Source organism: Emys orbicularis, chromosome 13 (assembly GCF_028017835.1).
Source record: "Emys orbicularis isolate rEmyOrb1 chromosome 13, rEmyOrb1.hap1, whole genome shotgun sequence".
NCBI lineage: Eukaryota > Metazoa > Chordata > Testudines > Emydidae > Emys > Emys orbicularis.
In genome coordinates, this window is record NC_088695.1 from 35620436 (window position 1) to 35642950 (window position 22515).

Here is a 22515-nt window from a genome sequence, read left to right on the forward strand (position 1 = left end):
GGTGCCCCAAAGGGAATGAACAGAACAGGCAATCACCAAGTAATCCATCCCCTGCCGCCCATTCCCAGCCTGTGGCAAACAGAGACTAGGGACACCATCCCTGCCATCCTGGCTAATAGCCATTGATGGACCTATCCTCCATGAACTTATCTAGTTCTTTTTTGAACCCTGTTATAGTCTAGTTGCGATCACTTTCCCCCTTGAATAAAGACGGAAGAGAAAGCTGCAATGTATTTCTCCTTTTTCCTAGTATCAAAAGCCTCAGCCTCCTCCTGTATGCCAAAAACCTCTACCATGTCCCATGCACTCCCAGGTGCAAGACACCCACAGACTCCTATCCAGCTGCCAAAACCTCTAGGTATATTAAAAGTATAGACAGACTTAATCCAAAGAATTATGTAAACTGATGAGGCGGGGCTATTGTGAAACATGTTCAAACTGGATAAAAATACTGAAATCATCATGTTAATTTTCATGCTATCCAATAAAGACCTCTATATTTTAAGAGTACCTGAAGCTACCATAGCATTTCCAATTTCCTGATGAAAATCAGAAGGCCTTGCTGTAGGGTTTAGATATAGCTTGTCAGAGAGGACACAGGTCCTTGGTAAAACTAAGGCCTTGACAATCGGTTCTCTTTCAATATCCAACAGCACTTTTCATATGGTTAGGGAAATTAATTCTTAACCTAATTTCTTAGCCAAATTCTAACACATTAGTTTTCACTCTCTACAGATGCTTCCTATGCTATTTCAAGCGGATACAGTATCCCCACCAAATGTACTTCCTGTCCCTGTTTAGTCTTACTACATGCTATTAAACAGCTGTTGCCTCGCACCACAAAGGTGTGTAAAGTATTCCCTGGTATATGCTATACAATGCACAAGGGTGTGAGAGGTAATTTATAAAAGCAATTATTTGGAAATCTCTAATTGGATATTAATGATGGTCGTTCACAGTCAGATGGCTTTGCACAAAGAATCCTTACAACAGGAACACTAAGACTAGTGTCAAGTGCTTGGATTATTTCTCAAAATGATTTTGTAAGATTTCACAATCTCCGGGAATCCACTCCAAATTGAATCATCAAGCTGTTTCTCGTGTAAAATCTGTCTTCCAGGTGAAAGTGTTCAGACGTGTGTCAGAACATGGCTCTGAATAGTCAGGATAGGCTCCTTGTATTACATTATGATCTCTTTCGGATCAGTGCAATAAAGCCTCCTGTCAGTATCCCATCACATCAGATCCATTTCACAACATGGCTCACTCATGATTTCAGACCTCTGTATGCCAATCAATCAATGCCCCAGCTAGATAGCTCTGCTGCCTCTTTAGATCTTTTTCAGGAGCCAGAATTAAAATCCCTGAATATTCATGTTACAGGTGCAAATAAAATAGAATAAAAACAATTAAGCACTAAGACTAACCAGAGCAGAAAACAAACCATGAACCAAGCCATGCTGTTAAGACTTATTCCTGTTGCAGACAGCTACCCAACCACATCCCACCACACTTCCAAATACCTTTAGGTCACCAGCCTCAGGTTTTTCAGTCTCTGAATCGTCATCTTCCTACAAGACAAGAATTTACAGGATTAAGCTTAAAGGGTGGGCTTGGCAAGTTCCTGCATATATAGCAAGGGGCTTGCATTCAACAGCCCAGTGACAGTCCAAGACCCTTTCAACCAACAAGTCATCATGAGCTCCATCCCACCCCTTTGCACGACCAAGAGATGAATCACATAAACCATGAAAAAGTGTTGTTTAGTAAAAGAACAACTCCAAGTAGCAAATATCCCCTGCAGAATTCATACAGCTCCTGGATATTCAAAACCGGACAATAAAAGGCAGCAAGCTTGTCTCATCTGATAATTCCAGCCGTTAGTTTTTGCTTGCTCTATAATCCTCACAGAAAAAGCAGCATTTGCAAGACTTACTGCACGCCAAAGCATACAGCAGCAACATACACAGGACACACCTTGCCTGCCGTCCCACTCATAGACTCATAGACTTTAAGGTCAGAAGGGACCAATATGGTCATCTAGTCTGACCTCCCGCATGATGCAGGCCACAAAAGCTGACCCACCCACAACAGAATCTTCCAGCCTGCGACTCCTGCCCTATGCTGCGGAGGAAGGCGAAAAACCTCCAGGGCCTTTGCCAATCAACCCTGGAGGAAAATTCCTTCCCGACCCCAAATATGGCGATCAGCATGCAGGCTTGGTGGTGCTAAGCCAGACTCACAAGCTTCAAAGAGACAGTGATACCAGCAGACACCGCATCTTTGTCTTTCTAGTTTAGTGCCCTAAATTGCTTTCACCCAACTTCCAAACACACAGGAGGAAACAGCCGGTGTTTGGAAGGATTTAATTCTACCATTTCCATCCAGAAATAAGAGCCAGATGTTGCACAAAATGCCACCAAGTAAAGAGTTTGAAGAGATCAAGTTTTGAAGTGCATCGGCATGGTAACCCCTGTTAAAGGTGACCTTTGGCTTTACCAATAGGTTTGATGATCAGCTGGGACTACACTGCTCCATTAGCTACTTAACTTGGGTCATACAGAGCTATGTATCTTTAGAGGTAAATACATAACTCAAATCAAAACAAGTCACTTTTGAAGAAATAGAATATATTTTGTCCTCCCATAACTTAAAGACCGCTGCTTGGATTTCCCCCAAACTTCTCCATTCAGTTTCAACTCTGGCCTGAACCCAAACACTTGATGTTTCAGCTTCAAAAGAAAAAAAAATTAGAAAGTTAAAAACTGAAAGAGAAGTTGCTAATGAAAGTGCCATCTCAGTCTTAATTAGCATGTCAAATTGCCAGAAAATTCAAGATCACAGTAGAGAATAATTCCATGTTTTTATCAGAGTTGTGATGCTTTTACCAATGAGAAGGTGACCTTTTGTTTAAAATGGCTATTAAATCAAAGAGAACATGGGGTGCAATACTTTCACGAATATTAAGTCTTAGACAATGCAAAGGGTTTTTAGAAATCTACTGCCTTAACATATAGGTATTATTTACAAAACCAAACATACAAGTTACACACAACTATTCAGGAAAGTAGCTTACCAGCCAATACTATGGCCAATGTAAACATATGGAAAAACAGACAAAAGCTTAGTCAATTAAGTGCAACTTGCCTGGCTCTCTGAAGGCCACCAAACCTGGACTCAGATGAACCAGGAGAAGTAGCAAATTCCAAAGTCAAAAGCCTTCCACAAAGAAGGCTCTAATGCTGATCCTTGAAGTATTAGTCCTAGAAATTGATGTCCTACTATTGCAACAGTACACAAGATGAGAGTCAGTCTAGGTAACTGGGTTGTAGACCATCCAGGGTTATGTCACGTACACAGCTGGAAGTGTATGAATAATTAGTACAGAGATTTGAAGAAAGTTAGATGCTCTCCACATCTTGCCCCCTCGGAGATGGTGGCTAGCTACATTATACATTCCAAGAAATTGTGCATGCAGATTTTGAAAAATCCACTTCTCAGTGCTGAACAAGAAAGTTTTCTTGGCAAGCATTTCAGCCTAACCCACCGGTTTCTGCAAAATTTAAGCTCTCTCTTTTTTTTTTTTTTTTAAATAAAAAGATGCTTTTAGCTCTTACGGTTGCCAACATTAACACTATGAAACTGCATTAGTTTACACTCTTTCTGAACACCCAAAAATCACTCCAAGGTCTCTGCTGTCATAGCTTTTCTAAGCTGCAGAAGAATGAATTTAACAAGAACAGTCTGCTTCACTTCTGCTATTCAGAGCCAGTGAAAGTAGAACTTAAATTCCAGCTGCAGTTTGGGACAGCTAAGAGCAGTAGCTGAGACACTGAAGTTAATCACAAGGGAGGGTCACAAAAAATGGAATTTGTGGAGGATTACAGTCACAGCGACCACTTCCCTCCCGCACTCCTCACAGCAGCTAAAAGGCTGGAAAAGGGGCAAAGCAGCAGAGATACAATCTTGTACCAGCCAGTAGTCTGTGGACGGCAAGGAGAGAAAAGCTCCTTCTCTTCCTTTCTGCAGCTAGAGGAGGGAAGGAGCTTCATGTTTCTCAACCACCTACTACCAAGGGTTGGATCCAGAAGATGGATCCGGTGACGGAACCCTAAAACAGATTCCCAACTTCCCCATTCATAGCAGTTGGGCTTTTCATTAGGACACTGCCCCATGGTGAGACTGACCACCCTTTTGTATCTCATAACTACATTTGGCTAATTGGTGCCCTGTGAAGTTCTCATGCACTGTATATGTCTTAGGGATGCTTTGCGATACACATTACTTTGGTATTTAAACGCTGTTATAACATGCCAGCTTTCATGACAAACAAAAGCCATACAGATCTAGACAAGAAATCACTGCTACACCAAGATACTGATGTAGTAAGTGGGATTATGCACAAAAAACCCAACATGATGCTACACAATTTCATTCCTGCTAATCCTCCAGCCTGATCATGCAAAAGCTAGCTGTCCTTTTACAGGGCTTTCCCATGCCTCTCAGAAGTGTAGTTGAGCTTTCCACCTCTCTTCTCCATTTCCCCACTACAGGATTTCATAACCAATTTTATATATCAAGAAATGAAGGTTTATTTTATATTTCAACTATCAATACATAAAGCTGGTACCTTATCTTATCCATAAAGTGGAGTCAAAATGGCAACTAAAAAGTTAGCAACAAGCAACACAGATGAGTTGAGCTGATATTTTTAAAGATAGAGTTCTTGGATTTTGAAACAGACCAAAGGAAATGAAGTTATTTGGTAAGCATGGTTTGGTGGCTGAAGAGTCAGGGTTTCTGGTGTGTGTGTGTGTGTCTGTGTGCTTGTTAGAGAAGCACTCTGAAGTCCCTACATAGAAGGCACTATAGAAATATTTAAACGGGGAGTCAGACCAGCTAGCAGAAAAGGACAAAACTACTTACTGAATGTCTGCTGTTTTCATCATCCTCTTCCTCATACCCATCCTCATCTCCTTCCAACCGGGTGAAATCATCTTCGCCATATGCTTCTGACACCAGACCTCCTTTTTCTTCTAGTCCATGCATAGGGGAAAAAAAGAAAAAAGAAAAAGCATAATCAAGGCATAAAGTTAACTTTTTTTTTAAATCAAAATTTTAATTTAAATTAAGTACATTTTCTCATCATAAACACACTTAAAATTTGAAATTACGAGAACCTGTGTTAAAGCCTAAATTCACTACAGTCAAATCACTTAATAATAATAATAATAATATTGAGTAGTATTTGTTTTTATTTTGACGTTTTAAAAAAAGTCAAGCCACCAAATTGGTTGAAGTCACTGACTAAACTCTTGGAACCAGAGTTTGTTGAAGTGCTAAACCAGTTTTTGACAGCAGTACCCTCTTCTCCAGGTACAGAGAGAATATTTTCTTCATTTCAGTTTATTCAACTAGTTCAATTCAATAACTAGTTCATTCAAAGTTAAGAAACCGATTAGGAACTGAAAAAAGCAGACAAGCTTGTTTTTCTCTCTCCCAATCTATTAATAAACAACTAGATAGGAAGAGATGAGATCTACTAGTTCTAAAATTCCAAAGGATATGGTGACCAAAAATAATCAGGTCAATTCACTAATTAGATCATTTGTTTAATAAGTTAGTTTTGTAAAACATATTTTGATAATTTTTTTCCCCTTCTGTATCCACACTTATGATAGCTTTATTTCTTAATAAAAACAATTTTAAAATGCTGGCTTTGTACTTTTAATTGAATTCCAGTTTCTAAGTACAGCTTGATACAGAATGACGGCAAGTGATCATCTAGTAAAACAGAAAATGGTGACTAATGTATTTAATATAGTAAAAAAATGCAAAAATAAAGAAGCTGAATAAATGTATGTTAAGCTACATAACTGGTTAAATGTGTAGAGCAATAGTGCACCCTCCTGATTAGCAAAATTTAGCGTAACGACTATAATTTGCAACTAAAATAACACATTTGAATGGTTACCAATGAGCATCAACTGTTCTTTAGGTCAGGAAAACAGCTTAAAAAGTACAATTACAAAAAAAAGATTAAGATGACTGCACCCTGATTTAGATGGACACTAACAATAGCAAGCACAAAATGTGAGTTCTGCAACAGGACTGAACTGTTCTCATATTAAATTTGTGATCCACTATAATCCCAAGATCCTTTTCTGCAGTATTGCTTCCTATGCATTCGTTTCCCATTAGTATTTGTGCAATTGATTATTCCTTCTTAAGTGCAGCACTTTGCATTTGTGCTTATTGAATTTCATCCTATTTTGTCACTCCAAACTGTCAAGATCATTTTGAATTCTAATCTTGTCCTCCAAAATGCTTACAACACTTCTCAGCTTGATATTGTCTTCCAACTTTACAAGTGTACTCTCCATGCATTATCCAAATCATTTATGAATATCTTGACTAGAAGTGGACATAGGACAGATCCTTGTGGGACCCAACTCAGTATGTCTTTCCAACTGGACTGATGACTATTTTCTGAGTATGGTTTTCCAACCACTTGCACGCACATCTTATAGTAGGTTTGGCTAAACTATATTTCCTTATTTTGCTTACAAGAAGGTCATGGGAGGCAGCATCAAAAGGCATACTAAAGTTGAGATATAGTACATCTACAGCTCCCCCCTATCCGCAAGGTTTATTAGCCTGTCAGAGAAGGATATTAGGTTGGTTTGACCTGATTTGTTTTTGACAAATCCATATTGCCTGTTTCTTATTACCTTCTAGGTCCTTACAAACCGATTATGGGATTATTTGCACCATTATCTTTCCGGGTACCAAAATTAAACTGACTGGCCTGTAATTCCCAATATATTAACTTCCCACTAGACTCAGGGAGGAGAACTTTTTCACTTGTAATGCTGATTGTATTCTGAAGATGGAAAAAGCAGCTGACTCCTCTGTAAGCCACTGGGGACGGGAGGTTGCTCCCTTTCTCTGGTTACTGGTGGCGAGGGAGTAGAAGTAATTTCTTCCTTCTCGCAGCTATCGCAAGAGATTTAGCATACCGGGGATAAAGTGATACGGTTCCACTGGGACCCGAAGGAACAGTCTCACTCCTGCTACAACGAAGGGAGGAAAAAGAGCAGATTTCCCCTAAACCGGGGAGAGGCTCCCCCTACAGATTATGAGCGGGGAGCGTTTTATCCCTTCCCCGGGGCGCTCTGGTGGAGGGGGGCGCCCGCCTCTCGTAGGGGCATTTCTCCGCCGCCACTCGCCTCCCGCCCGTGGGTGAGGGGCGGCGGGGAGGAGTGGGCAACGCTTCTCGGGGGGGGGGGGGGGAGGTTGCTCCCCGGGAGCGAGGAGGATGCGACCCCCGTCGGGGACGGGCGCTCTCCGGCCGGTGAAGGAGCCCGGTCTGAGCAGGGGCGCTGCGGGAAGGAGGAGGAGCAGCAACGGCAGCTCCCCCGGAACTCACCCGCTGCCGTCCCTCCATCGCTCCCCGCTGCGCCGGCCTCGCTGTCGGATTCGGGCTCGGAATCCTCCGCGTAAACCGCCAACGACGACAAGACGCTCTTCTTCGCCGCCGCCATCTTCCTCAGCCCGCCTACTGCACACTTCCGGCGACCGAGGATGACGCAGGCAACACGCTGGGATTAGAAAGAGGCGAGCGCTATAGCAACAAGACCCACCCCTTCCGGCTTGTGCTAAACCCTGTGAACTCAAGCCTGAAGCGCTTCGAGGGTTAGCGTGGTGTCCAGAGACACGTGGCCCTGTTAGAAGAGAGGCTGGGGAGGGGAATGTGCGCGCACGAGGACGGAACTCTAAAATTAATGGCACCTACTGGGCTGTTTAAAGGGGATTAGCTCTGACGTCATCAACCCGCGCCCAGGCGGGAGCAACAGTACAGCAACAGCAGCCGATACGGAAGCTGAATAAGTGCGAGTAATGAGGTGGGGGGCAGCCTGGGCGGAAGGATATAGGCAGGGGGAAGTGGAGGAATAAAGGGGCATGGGGGTAACACCTGGGCATAAAGTAGTTCCTGGAGTGAGGGTGCAGGCAGGGGCTAGTCTCTTAGGCCTCAACCTCTCCCTGGGGGGGCTTGATTCAGGTGGTTCCTTTGCCAAGCAGAGTTACTGCCCTAAAACCAGCTCCGGCGTCTGGGCCTGGTCTGGGTTAAAGGGGACCTTGAACCTGCCCATTTCCTTCACCCCTTTCCTCTCTTGGCAGTTTCAGCTTTGCTCCCTCAGTGATAATTGGGGGGGGGAGCTTTCTGGGGGAAGGACAAGGTGGTAAGAGGCAGGAGTGTGGGTGGAGGAAGCAGACTGAAGGCAAGAGGATCTGGGCATAGAGAGGACGTGGGTGTGCGAGAGGGGAAGGAAGGAAGGAAGTAGTGGGTGTAAGGGGAGAAGAAGGTTGTGGGGACAACTGGGAAGCAAGTGCAGGTGGAGAAAATCAAATGACAGGGCTCTGAGTGAGATCAGGCCTGGAAAGCAGTAAGGTTGGCAGAGAGGGGAGGAGAGCAGGTGAAGAAGGTGCCAGTATGAAAAGAGCTGGTGTGAGGGGTTAGAGGCCATGGGATGAGAATTGAGAGCAGGCAGAAAGGACACAGATATTTCCTTAGCCTTTCCTGTTTAATCAGGCCATTCTCCCACAGTAAGCTTCCCAGTGGGGTGGCAGGTTGCGTGTGAATCAGATGCTCTGCTCAGTCTAAAGAGAGTACTGCATAAGTGGATTCTCTTCTTGCTCAGTTGTTTCCGACATGTGGCTCTATATTAGAAACACTAGCTAGAGCTGTCTGTAAGAAGGGATTTGCCACAAGTGTAAATGAGATTAGATTTTCCTTATTTTTAGGATCGGGGAGGGAAGCTGATTTACAAGTGATTCTGTCTCTGTCAGAGAGAGACTTTGGAAGCATATATACTCCCAGAAAAATATTCCTGGAGCAGTTTAAACTGATGCTTTGGCAGCCAATAATCTAATGGGAAAAATTCTCTCTGTGACCAAGAAGAATTTGTGATTGGTTGCTGGTGTGAACAACAGTTGAGCTAAGTAAGCTCCTTTCCTTCTCATTTACCTTGACCTATTTCCAGTACTGTACCTATACGATGAACGACTACACTCCCTCAGGCCTAGATGGCAAGGTCCAGAAAACTCTGAAAAAGATCTTTGGGTTTGACTCCTTTAAAACCTCTCTGCAAGAGAGCGCAACCATGACAGTGGTGAAAGGTAAGGCATGACTGTCTTTCTTGGAACTCTAACCTTGTCTCTTCAATTTTAAGTCTTGCTGCGTGAGATGGTGTTCAGAGAACCAGTGTCACACCTGTTTTGACATTGAGTCAAAATCCCAGGATCCTTCTCTTGTTTCCACTAGAAACCAGCACATGCACACAGCTGTTGCCAGCAGCCATGGTGGCATTAGATCACCAGTATGGTTCTGCCTATTAAATAGCATGGTATTGGTTGGCATCCTTCTCTGTCAGTGGATGCTGTTTAATAAAGTGATAGTTTATTTGATAAAGAATACTCTATCTATAACGGAAAGATTCTCATCTCCAGTCCAGTACTGGGAGAATTTGTGGTAAAGTTTAACAGGCTGCGGTAAAGGTCCATTTAGTTTGGTAGCTGGATGTAGAACCTGCCAGATGAGTTAAAAGCAAGCTTCTCTGGAAGTGAGCTGATATAAGTTTGGTATGTCATTTAACTTCTCTGTACTTTGATTTACACCTCTGGGTAGAATAATTCCTGTCACCCAAGGGTGTTATGAGGCTTAATTCATGTTCATAAAGTGGTTAGAGTTGCTTGGAAGGAAGCCGGTGGAGAAGTGCAAAATATTGCTATTATTTTATTATTATTCTTTTAAAAATTAAAAGAAACCTCTCTCATGTTGGCATGCAGCATTGTACTTGCAGAGACACACTTCTAATGCAATTTGTCTTGATCTAAAAGACTTTGTGCCCAGTCCTCCAGAGCAGAATCTAGGTGAATTGCCACGGTTTAGTAGCCTTGAGCTTTGTTTTGTTGTCTTTGCAGGCAAGAACGATGTCTTTGTATGCATGCCCACAGGGGCAGGGAAATCCCTGTGCTACCAACTTCCTGCAGTTCTGGCAGTGGGCATCACCATTGTCATTTCACCTCTGATTGCACTGATTCAGGTAACCATCTCCTGTTAGCTGTGGAAAAGCAATCAGTGAAGGGAGGGTGGGGAGACTGTGCGGATGCACAGTTGGGTCCAATCCCTTCCCCCACTGCCAACCTCTGATCCCAGTTTCTCTTTATTCTCATTTCATTGATGTGGGTTTGGTTTTCTGATCCTGTGAGTAGGTAAGAATACTGCTGCTAACTGCCTTGACAGTAGAGTCCTGGGGCACCTTATAGAGTAACAGACGTATTGGAGCATGAACTTTCGTGGGTGAATACCCACTTCTTCGGATGCATCCAAAGAAGTGGGTATTCACCCACGAAAGCTCATGCTCCAATATGTCTGTTAGTCTATAAGGTGCCACAGGACTCTTTGCTGCTTTTACAGATACAGACTAACACGGCCACCCCTCTGATACTTGACAGTAGAGTTTTTCCAATTAACCGTAGTTTAAAGTATCCTGGCTTGCAGAACCATGGCAGGGCTGTATCACAATCTAACATCCTAAAGGGGAATAAGGGGATTTGAACTAAACTAACTGCAGGGGGATTTTTTTTTTTAAATCTTTAATAGGTGATCTAAATGATCACTTCTCTCCCCTTTTGCCCCGTTGCCTGTTACCTCCATTCAGAGATGTACTATCTGGAGGCAGCAAAGTAGAACATCTAAAATGGATTAAATTGGACCATTCCTAAGAAGAAAACTACTATTTTATTTATTTCTGTAGTAAAACCCCTGGGAAATATCAGTTTTTCCTCATAACAGATATTTTGCTTAGTATCAAGCTGGCTTTCTGTCATTCTTCCCCATTCCATCACAGAAAGAGGAAGTTTCAGGCAGCGCCACTCCTTGAACACTTAAGGCTTCAGGGCAATTCCATATGGACATTTGGCCTTTTCTGGTGCTTTGTCACCCAGTTGTGAAGAGTGACTTTCCCTGCTGTTTTACTTAGTCTTTTGTAAGGCATTTGATTTAATGCCACACAACATTCTGGTTAGCATGTACTTTGGCATTGTCTTGTGCTATTTTTTTTAAAAGGAATCAGGAACTGGCTAACTGACAGATCTCAAAAAATAATTGTCAATGAGGAATTCCCATCAAATGGAGCTGTTTCTAGTGATGTTCCATAGTGATGTTCTAGGACTAAGTTTGACACTTTCAATATTTTTCAATAAGTTATTTGGAAATACATACAAAATTGCTGCTGATAAAATTTTTGGATGACACAAAGATTGGCAGAATGGTAAATGTTGATGACTTGGATCACTTGGTAAGCTGGGCCCATTCAAAGAAAATGTGTCTTAATACAGCCAAATGCAAGTTGATACATTTAGGAACAAGGAACGCAGGCCATAACTACACAGTGGAAGACTGGATCCTGGAAAGCAGTGATTCTGCAAAGGATGTAGGAGTCATAGTGGACAAGCAACTCAACATCAGCTCCCAGTGTGAGTCTGTGGCCAAAAGGGTTGATGCGATCCCTGGATGTATAAACAGGAGTAGAGCGGTGATCTTACCATTGTACGGGGCATTAGTGAGACTGATACTGGAATACTGCATACTCTTTTTAAAAGGATGTTGAAAAGAGAGAGTGAAAGAAAGCTCCAAAAATGATTTGAGGGCAGGAGAAAATCCCATGCAGTGAGGGATTTAAATAGCTCAATCTTTTTAGTTTATCAAAAACAATATTGAGCGGTGACTTGATTACAATATATAAGCATCTTTATAGGGAGAAAATAGTAGGTACTAATGAGCTCTTTCATCTAGTTGAGAAAGGCGAAACTGGAAGTCAAAGCCAAAGAAATTCAAATTAGAAATAAGGCACAAATAGTTAACAGGAATGGTGTTTAACCATTGGAACAACTACCAAGGAAAGTGCTGTATTCTTCCACTTTTGATGTAATCAAATTAAGACTGGACACCTTTCTGGAAGAGATGCTTTAGCTAAAACACAAGTTCTTGGGCTCTGTGCAGAGGTGATTGGATGAAATTCTATGGCTGGTGTTATGCAGAAAGTCAGAATGGATGATTTAATAGTTCCTTCTGGCTTTTAAAATTGATTTAATTTTACCCGAGGTGGCTCAATTTTAGTGGTGAACGAAGTGATCCCAGTCTATACCCATAGTCTATACTCAGTTAAATTTGTAAAGTTCTTTGGGATCCTGAGGGATGAAATGCGCTATAAAAATGTGAGTAGTTGTTGTCATGCATTTTCCTTCAGTGCAGTGAGCTGATGCGGATCATCCTGAGATGATCTCATTGTCATCTCCAATGTCTGAAAATAACTGGGTCCCTGCTGACAGTCTCATTGCTGATAAGAGAACCTTTGTCTCTTATAAATGCTGATGGTTACCTGAAGAGATGGGTGGCTGATAAAGCTGAGCAGTTTTGTTAGCTGCTGCAGTTAAGCCTGTTTAAAAAGACTCCTGCACTTAAAGACAATTGGAGCTGAGGCTATGCAGTAGGTGAGATGTGGGTGGACAGGGTCTGGAAACTACAGGACTAGAGGTAAAGCTTGGTTATTGTGTGTATCTCTGTAGTAGTTGTTTTGGTAAAGACTTTCTTCAATGCCACTTGCTTCTTTTTTAATCACAGGACCAAGTGGATCATTTGTTGGCACTGAAGGTCAAAGTCTACTCTCTGAATTCCAAGCTTTCTGCTCAGGAAAGGAAGACCATCCTGGCTGACTTGGCAAGCGAGAAGCCCCAGGTGAAGCTCCTGTATATCACCCCAGAGATGGCAGCCGCCTCCTCCTTCCAGCCCACCCTGAACTCCCTTGTGTCTCGAAACCTCTTGTCCTACCTAATAATAGATGAGGCTCACTGTGTCTCCCAGTGGGGACATGACTTCCGACCCGACTACCTGCGACTGGGCTCCTTACGCTCTCGCATACCCAACACGCCATGCGTCGCCCTGACTGCCACAGCCACCAAACAGGTCCAGGATGACATAGTGGTGTCACTGAAGCTAAAGCAACCTGTTGCCACCTTTAAGACGCCTTGCTTCAGACCTAACCTGTTCTATGATGTGCAGTTTAAGGAGCTCTTGACTGATCCCTATGCGAATCTGAAGGATTTCTGTCTGAAGGCCCTTGAAGAGAAGAATGCCCAAGGGGTAGGTTTAAGTCTCAGAAGCTACTTTCAAGGGCAGAATGGTAAATGGAACAGAACTGTCCTAAACGTTGTGGTATCGGGATGGCACTAATAGGACTAAGATGGGGAAGGGAGAGGTCACTGAAAGAAACACTCAGGTACTTTTTGAAAAACTTCTTCTAAATCTTTGAAATACTTGGCATCCTTCCAGATATTGACCTCACCGTGATGGTGAGGCTATGAAACTGAGTCGCCCCATAGCTGCTACGGCAGTAGCCTCGCTGGTTCAGCATCCTCTCTCCATGTGGTAGAGAACACTGGCCATTGCAGAGGTGCTCCTGTCCCTTTCTGTAAGCCTGACTGTTCAGGGAATTACTGCGGGGCAGCATTTCCGTACATATCTGATGGAGACCCTCTCTGCGGGCTCTCTGGTAAAGCATTGGAGGGCGTAGCACTCAGGAACGGTCTCAATGCTTATTGGGTCTGATCCTGCAAAGTACCCTCCGTTCCCTACTGAAGTCAATGAGAGTTGCCAGTGTTCATCAGTTCACAGGATCAGGCCCACGGTGCCAGAGATCATTGGCTGGCACCCTTCCTGGTGAGCCTTCACATGTCCATGTTGTTTCAGCAGATGCTTTATTTCCCTTATGGTTAACATTTCTTTCTCAGCTGATTTTGTTTTCTCTCACTTGACAAACGCACACACATCGGTTTGGTTTTGCTGTGTCTCTGTGGCAAAAAGTAAGAGAGAGAGAGAGAGAGAGGTTTGCCCAGTGGTTATGGCACTAGCCTAGGATTTAGAAGAACTGGGTTCACTTCTCCCTGTGTGACCCTGGGCAAGTTGCTTAGCCTCCCTGTGCCTCGGTTCTCCCTGTGCAAAATGGGGATAATAGCACTGCCCTGCCTCCATTACAGATTGTGGGGAGCTCAGATACTACAGTGATGGGCCAGGCAGTACCTAGGATAAACATGCTTCCTGCTTGGTTTACTTCCATGCTGGTTTATCAACCCCATTGGGAATACTTACAACTCAAAGGATATTTTGCGGCTGCAGGGGAGCCAGCACAGGGAGAAGAGTCTCAAGCTTTTGTAGCCCTGTCCCCTCAGCAGTAATGGCTGTGAGCTTTTTCCGTCTTCCCCCGGATAGCGTGCTGGATTTTCTCTTCTCTGGCTCTGTGTAGGTATACTCTGGCTGTGGCATTGTGTACTGCAGGATGAGAGAGGTCTGTGACCAATTGGCTATTGAGCTGAGCTACAGAGGAGTGAAAGCCAAGGCCTATCATGCAGGTACTGGATGTTGTGTCTACATTGTACAGCCCCTCAGGCAGGGCTGCAGAATTTCACATTATCTAATAGTCTGGGTCAGGGCTACTTTAGGGAGCAACTCTGTACATGTGATCCTGTGGCTGCTGAGATTTGGTCAGGAGCTTGAGTTGACAGGCCCTTGATCTGAGCGGGGTGGGATGGGGTGGAAAGGTGCTCCTTTGGCTCTGGAACTCAGTGCCCTCTGCCGGTCCTATCTATTCAGGCTCTTGCCTGAGAGGGAACTGAATTTTCCTCTTGGGGTGGGGGGAGTATTGAGTCCTTTTGTTTGATGATGAGCCAGTCTGAAGTGGGGGGTAATGTACTTGACTTTGACCAGCACATTTTTATACATAGGAGAGTGGGGAGAGATTGCTGGGGAACTGAGGGGTGAAAGGGTATCTCCTCTTTCTCTCTGATTTCCCTGCTTTCTCTCCTTTTCCCTCCCCAGGGCTGAAGGCAGCAGACAGAACTTCGATTCAGAATGAGTGGATGGAGGAAAAGGTCCCTGTTATTGTTGCTACCATCAGTTTTGGAATGGGAGTCGACAAAGCTAATGTCAGGTATGTAGGAGCTTGGGCAGAGAGGGGAAAACATCCTCCTTAGGGTCCCTCCCCCGTATACTAACTGCAGTCTCAAGAGAACTTGATACGCTTCTCTAGCCCTCCCTGTGAAGAAACCAGATCTCCACAAGAGGGCGTGGGGATGGGAGGAATTCATCTTCAAACTTCATAAACATGTGAGAGGTGTTTCTGTTTAGAAGCTGCAGAGAGTGGAAAGGTTGGGCTTTTACTCGTTATGGGATACCAGTGTTAAACACAGATCATTAGAGGGTCTGACTTGAGGGGACCTGCTACAGACAAAGAAAGTGTACTCTCCTTTGCTGCTGTCTGAGGTATAAAGGGGCTTGACAGTTGCTTTTGCAAGGTTAGGTTTTGATTTCCTTGTTTTCCCAGAGGTTTCCCTGGAGGGTTGGAGACTGGCATCAAATAGACAAATTTGAGCAGTGGAGAGGGAAAGACTTTCTTAGCTGCTGTTTAAAACTATGCTTAATTCCTGATTAACTCAAACTGCTGGCAGACGCTTCGAAGAAAAGTTGTCTTTGTGAAAGATTCAACACACCTGCCCCTTCAGCTAAGGGCCAAGAGAGCTAAAATTCTTTTAGTCCTCTAGCAAAAACTAGGAAGACAAGACTTGATATTCCTGATATTTCTAAGGTAAAGGACAAACAAAAAGAAAGAAAAATCCTTTAAGGCCTTCTTTATGCATCATAACATTTGGTTTTGGGTTGTTGTTTTTTTAAAATAGGGGGGCACATGCAAACATGCCTGTTTGCAGGTCACCAGAAAATTCAGAAGAATGCCTTCTCTTGCAGTTATGCCTGGGCATTATTGTGGGGAATAGCATCCCTATAGTAAGGATGAGATTTGCTGATTTTTCTGAGTGCTCTAAAATCCTCATGCATAATAGCATTAAATGGAAGGTTAAAGTCTCTAGTCAGCACCAACAATACAGCAACCTGGTCATGCTGCTCACTCAAGTCCTGAACAGTTGAAGACTGAGGGCTTGGCTACACCTGTGAGTTAGAGCACATTAAAGCAGCCCCGGGCACCCTAGCTCACTACCCGTCCACACTGGCAAGGCACGTAGAGTGCTCTGACTCCAGGGCTAGAACGCTCCTGGTACTCCACCTCGGTGAGAAGATTAACACTTAGTGTGCTTTGGCTGAAACGCCCAGGTGTCAGTGTGAATGAGGTGTTGCATTACTGCGCTCTGATCAGCCTCTGGAAACGTCCCAGAATCCCCTTAAGTCAAGTGGCCACTCTTGTCGTTGTTTTGGAATCACTGCAGGAATGCAGATATGCCCTTTGAAAGCTCCGTTTCTGACAGCTGGCATGCTTATCTGCTCTGAGACAAAGCAGCCATTATTGTGGAATGCTGTGTGTGGGGGGGGGGGGTCTGCTGCTGTCTGAACTTACAAGACAGCATGCTGACATGCTCTCAGCCCCCCAAAAACCCACATTCTCTCCCCCCACATACACAACACACTCCCTGTCACACTCCACCTCCCCACCCCCCATTTGAAAAGCACGTTGCAGCCACTTGCATGCTGGGATAGCTACCACAATGCACTGCTCTCTGTGGCCATTGCAAGAGCTGCTAATGTGGCCACGCCAGTGCGCTTGCAGCTGTCAGTGTGGACAGATTGCAGCGCTTTCCCTACTGCGCTCTATGAAGGCTGGTTTAACTCAAAGTGCTCTACATCTGCAAGTGTAGCCATGCCCTGAGTGTGATCAAAGAAAAACAAGTAGTGATGGCTTCACACAATGGCAGCATGATCAGAGAGGCTGCTGGACATCAGCATAAGCGCCCACAATAAAGTTCTATTCTAAGAACTGGATTGATGTTGACACGGACAGATGACCGTATCAAACCAGTAATATGTGTTTGTCATGAAAAATAAACACAGTAAACAAATTTCATCTTTCTACAGTAATTTATCCAGTCTAGAGACACCAAAAGTTTACATCTATCCATATTACCTCTCAGAGGGCTGTAGTTTCTGTGAAAGAGGGCTGAAGGAAATGTCAGATACTAGAAAAATTAGTCATTTGCTACTTTTTAAAACAGTCATAGCAAACCTCAAATGGGATTCCCCCCATAACAGCTTGATTTTTCTACAGCAGTTTAACAAACAATGATAAACATTTAAAAACCATCCCTTAAAAACAGACTTTGTGCTTGTCACCCCTGTTAAAATGGAGATCGTGGTGTAACTGTGGTGGCATTATCAACCCACATTTCCCCCCCCTCACCCCCCAATATTGCTGTGCCACATCAGGGCCCAGCATGGAGTTAGTAGTGCAAATTGGGGTAATTTGGACAAGGAGTTCCTCAGATACAGGCCTCTCCTCCCCCATGAGGAGCTGATTTTAATATTAAAATTGCTCTAAAACCCAGGGGGCTGGACTAGATGACTTCGTGAAGTCCCTTCCAAACCTACATTTCTATGGTTCTATGTTTAGAGAGATTTTCTTGAAATTACTGTTTCACAACAGGGGCTGGGGTAGACTTTGGGAGATGGGGAAGGACCCCATTGAGATGAATGGGTTAGCTCACACATGTGCCATCTTCCTAAGCACAGTCATGGATGCTACTAGATTGCTACAAAGGCAGAATTGACTATTGTGCTCCTCTACTTGTACAACCCACATAATTCAGCACAGAAATGAGGAGTCTCCTTGTACAGTATTATGAACTGTAGCAACCTGCAGCAAGAAATCGCTGTACCAGTCAATATGCCAGTCCCTAACACAGTGGAGAGCAGAGGGAGAGCATACAGATGAATGAGAAAACACATAAAACAGCACATTTAGTCATTGTGTTGCTTGTAAGGGCAACCCTTGACAAAACATACTTACAGTAGAACCCCAGTGGCTCTTGCCAGCTGCTGGTGCAGAGTTAAGTTTGTTGGGCAGAACGGACTATTTCCTGGCTTTCAGTGGTTTAAAGATAGACACATTTGATATTCCAGAAGGGTATGTGGTACTACCAATCAACCGTAACCCTGCAGTAACAAAGTTCTTGGGACAGTAATTGTACACACATCATCAGGTATAAGATCATGCCTGAGAAGTGTGGAGGAGGCCCCTGAGGGAAATGAAGGGAGGGTTCCCTTGCTGTTGCCAGCCCCTCCCTATTTGCTGCTTATTCACTGTGGCTGGAGATAACGTATTTGAGGCGCTCATAAACATACAGGCAAGGAGGAAATGTTATGCTCTGCTACCTCCTGCCTGGCCCTGGTTCTGACAGAGTGTTCTTGTTTAAATGAGGATAACCAGTGACTAGATTTCTGCAGTCTCTCACGCCATACGTCTGCAGCACACAAACTTCTGGAGTATGGGGTTTAGCATACAATAATGAGGCCACTTTTGAGGGAACTCTTTGTATAAAATATTGGCAGCACATCACCGAAGCATAAACTGCTCTGGGACCCAGAGGGTAGAGAACACAGCTGTCAGTGAATGTTCTAGCATTTATAGGTTTAAGTCAGCCATGCAATGGTATTTTGATTGCCGTTTTTGTGTGCAACTTCAATGGTTGTTTAGTAATGATCCATGGTGGCATATTATGATTGCAAGGGAGCCCTTACTGTACAGTTGAAGTTTGTAAGACAGAATTCCATACGCATAGCTTGTAGGCAAAGAAGCTTCTAACTGAAGTTTAAATGGGGAAAGTTCTATCGCCTGTGTATACAGGAGGTCAAACTAGATCACCATGGTCCCTTCTGGCCTTGGAATCTATGAATAATAATATTATAAAACATGTTGCAAATCCTTAAAGTAAATAATGCATATTAATAACATGCACAACTTTACAGTAAAAGAACGCAAACTCCTGGAGATCAATACTGTTTTCTCCCCCCTTCACAGCTGTATATCTTTATGCATTTATAGTATATACACCATGCCTAGTCTCCTCCATTCGCTTTGGGTGTGTCCCACTGACTTATTGTTTACACACACACACTAGGCTTTTGTTGTAGCTTCCCTTGGTGCCTCTTTACTGTTTTAAGAATGCCCAGTTAAGAATCCTTTGCTCCATTCCCTCCTAAGTCCTTGCTCTCACTTACGCTGCTCTGTTTCTACTTTATTGTTGGCCTCAATAGAGAACATCTCTGTGTTTACAATGACGGGAGAAAGGACTTCAACTTGATGCTTACCATTCTCTTATCCCATGCAGATTTGTTGCCCATTGGAATATTGCGAAGTCGATGGCTGGATATTACCAGGAGTCTGGAAGGGCTGGGAGAGATGGGAAGCTGTCCTGTTGCCGTCTCTATTACTCTAGGAATGACCGGGATCAAGTCTCCTTCCTGATCAAGAAGGAGCTCTCTAAACTCCAGGTAGGATCTGCAGAAGAGCTTCCTACAGCACTACTAACGCTAGGTTTTGCTCTTTATCTATGTCACAGGCCTGGCTAGCACCACTTTCTGTGCAATGCATGGTACTATGGGTGGTCCCTGCCTCAGTTCACAAATTGTGGCAGCCTGTTTGGAGCAGGGCAGTCTATGCTGCAAGCTCAGCACTCATCTTTACACAGTTAAACTCAGAATTTGGCTGTCTGTGCCTTTAAACAGGCAAGTGCTTGATTGTAGTGCTTGAAGCCAAGGCCCTAGCCTGGTTCAGGGTTTGCACTGAAGAGCTCCTTCTCTGTCCAGGTCTCCCCCAGTACTCCCCTGGAGAGGAAGCAGACAAGCCTTCTTAACTGGCCTGCTGGCTCCTGATTGGACAGGGTCTCCTCCTGGCCTTTCTGGGCCTCTGGAGGACTAACTCTTGTTTGTAGCCTGGGCTGAGTTGGTTTTCCTAGAGCAGGGGGGTGTCAGTGCTTCAACCGCTGCAGCAAGAGATAGAGAAGGCCAGATATACCCCATCACGGTCTAGTTCAATGGCTCTCAACCTTTCCAGACTATTGTACCCCTTTCAGGAGTCTGATTTGTCTTGCATACCCCCAAGTTTCACCTCACTTAAAAACTACTTACTTCCAAAATCAGACATAAAAATACAAAAGTGTCACAGCACTGAAAAATTGCTCACTTTCTCATTTTTACCATACAATTATAAAATAAATCAATTGGAATATAAATATTGTACTTACATTTCAGTGTATAGTATATAGAGCAGTATAAACAAGTCATTGTCTGCATGAAATTTTAATTTGTATGACTTCGCTAGTGCTTTTTATGTAGCCTGTTGTAAAACTAGGCCAATATCTAGAGGAGCTGATGTACCCCCTGGAGTATCTCTGCATACCCCCAGGGTTACACGTACCCCTGGTTGAGAACCACTGGTCTAGTCAGCCCCTTGTTTGCAGTTACCTCAGACTGTCCCAAGGCAGAATAGAGTTTTCCCAGTTCTGGCCACATTACTGCTACTAGGACTGGGGTTAGAGGCATTGTGCTTGGATCTGGCTGCAGCAGTGTCACAGCTTAGAGTGGAAGAGGCAGAAGTGCTGGGGAAGAGATGGCTGGACCTGGCTGCAGCGTTGTCAGAGGGTCTGAAGGCATGGCAGAGGAGGTGGTGGTCACTCTTGGCTGCGGTACTACCATGGGGTGGAGAAGTGGAGCATAGATCTGGTTGCAGCTATGTTCTGGAAAGATGGTCGGATTTGGCTGTCAGCAGAGGTGCTGCATCCGTCCATAGCTACATTGAAGGTGGCTTTAAGCATTGTCTTTTATTATTCCCAGGAGAAAAGAGGCACCTTGAAAGAGTCTGATAAAGCTGTGCTGACGGCGTTTGATGCTATAGTGAACTTCTGTGAAGAGCTGGGGTAAGTGTCTCTCTTGTATGCATTGATAGCGGGAGGGGTGGGTGAATTAATCTACTCTTCCCCTCTTTGGCACCATTATTGCCAGTGTATTCTGGAACTATGATGCTGTGGAAAAACTTAAATTTCTAGACCTCAAAGTTTTGGTGGAAAATGTGAACTGAATGTAACAGATGCAGTACTGTCTATGGGAAGACTGTCAGAAATAGTAGTTCTAAGAGGTGTGAACTGCCTGCTTTCATTTTAATTCAGTTACTCCTGGAAGACAGGGTACTGGGCTAGATTGGCCACACTGGGTCAAACCAATGGCCCTTCTTATGTTATGTTCACAAACCCCATCATCTGCCCACCTGCTTTCCCAGGCACCAAAATACACAACTAACTGTCTCCTGTTAAAACCTCCAACTTCCCCTATGACAACTTCTACAAGGCAGTTGTTCGCTGCCAATGCAGAAATCTGCAGCGTGTTGACAATCAGAGAGAAGCATAAAATAAACTGACTTTAATATTAAAATAAATAGCCAAAAGTTGTATTTTCATATTTAAAACACTCTACTTTTAAGTGTACATGAAACTACCCCAGAATTCCTAGTTTGCTGCAGAATTCTGCACCAGGTTCTGCATTACAGAAACCAGGGGCCCTTGTGTTAGATTGCACAAGGTGTTGGCTATTTCTACTGATGATTTGGGCCACCTACCCTGTATCTGAGTGTCACTGCCTCTGAGACTGGCCGGTTCAATGGCTTATGTAACCACATGTGGTATAATCTTGCCTCTGTTCTGAGCATCTCATCTTTCTCCATCTCCTGTCAATGGGGTGCCCATTGCCACCAAGTCCTCAGAGTGTGAAACTGGCACCTAGCATTGTATATTGATTATCTGGTTATGGGAAGGGGCTACTGTATGACCATGACATCCTCCCATGCTACCACATGGAATTGTCATGCAGCATCAGCATTTTTCTGCTAAAGAAACCAAAGGGAATGGGCAGTGTTTCTTTGCGCAGCTTTTCCTATTTTCTGACTCACACTGGACATTCCAGTTGTCTATTTTTGACTTTTTCTTTGCCACATCATCTCTGCTGTAAAGAAAGGCATGATCTAAAGCCCAGCATCTTGGTGTAGAAGCAATTAGCTTTAATGTTTGCCTCTGACTCGAAAGAGCTCCATGCTGCAAGATGCTAAGTGTCCCAAATTCCTGTTGTCCTCGACAGGAGTTTAGGGTGCTCAGCACCTTTCAGGATCAAGGCCATAGCGCGCACACGCCCAAGTTGGGGAACCTAAACGCAGACTTGTAACCACTATACACGTTACAAATAGTGTACTGTAAATCCGAGAAGGCTATAATTGTAACAAATTACTATGTGCCACTAGTTTGAGACAGCAAGACCTTAATTTTCCCAATAAGAGAGCAGTGTATGTTTACAAACTGGGAAATGAATATCCTCCCTCCCACATATAGCCTTAGATCCATTTTCATTATATGGCTCTGCATCCAGAGTGGTTTTGTCAGGATTCAGTGGTGGAAACGGGAATATTTATTTTCTCATTGCTGGAGTCCTGGTGAGGGCGTTGCCTTCAGTCATGTTTTGACAGAGAACAAGACCTGTTGAACAGGTTATTATGAAGGATTTTTACCAGTTGCCCTGAGGTCTGGCCCAAATGTCAGAATAATTGGCATGCCCTTGAAACAATGCTTGAT

At 44.0% G+C, this 22515-nt stretch overlaps 2 protein-coding genes across 3 annotated transcripts in view; one reads left to right on the forward strand and one right to left on the reverse strand.

Moving 5' to 3' along the window:
- The window catches only part of SAP30BP (SAP30 binding protein), a 63287-nt gene extending 55720 nt beyond the window's left edge, over nucleotides 1-7567 (reverse strand). Inside the window, exons 1-3 of one of the 2 annotated variants that reach the window (XM_065415627.1) lie at nucleotides 7430-7567; nucleotides 4927-5033; nucleotides 1524-1571 (exon numbers count right to left, since the gene is read on the reverse strand). In XM_065415627.1, the coding sequence (XP_065271699.1) occupies nucleotides 1524-1571; nucleotides 4927-5033; nucleotides 7430-7544 (270 nt within the window). In that variant the 5' untranslated portion in view covers nucleotides 7545-7567. Of the gene's footprint in view, nucleotides 1-1523; nucleotides 1572-4926; nucleotides 5037-7429 lie in introns of both variants that reach the window. The other variant, XM_065415625.1, reaches the window with a different exon arrangement.
- A 1492-nt stretch (nucleotides 7568-9059) lies between these two features.
- RECQL5 (RecQ like helicase 5) overlaps nucleotides 9060-22515 on the forward strand; it is a 58093-nt gene continuing 44637 nt past the window's right edge. Inside the window, exons 1-7 of the mRNA XM_065415858.1 lie at nucleotides 9060-9180; nucleotides 9985-10106; nucleotides 12689-13207; nucleotides 14367-14472; nucleotides 14939-15050; nucleotides 19231-19393; nucleotides 20735-20817. Of these exons, the coding sequence (XP_065271930.1) occupies nucleotides 9060-9180; nucleotides 9985-10106; nucleotides 12689-13207; nucleotides 14367-14472; nucleotides 14939-15050; nucleotides 19231-19393; nucleotides 20735-20817 (1226 nt within the window). The remainder of the gene's footprint in view (nucleotides 9181-9984; nucleotides 10107-12688; nucleotides 13208-14366; nucleotides 14473-14938; nucleotides 15051-19230; nucleotides 19394-20734; nucleotides 20818-22515) is intronic.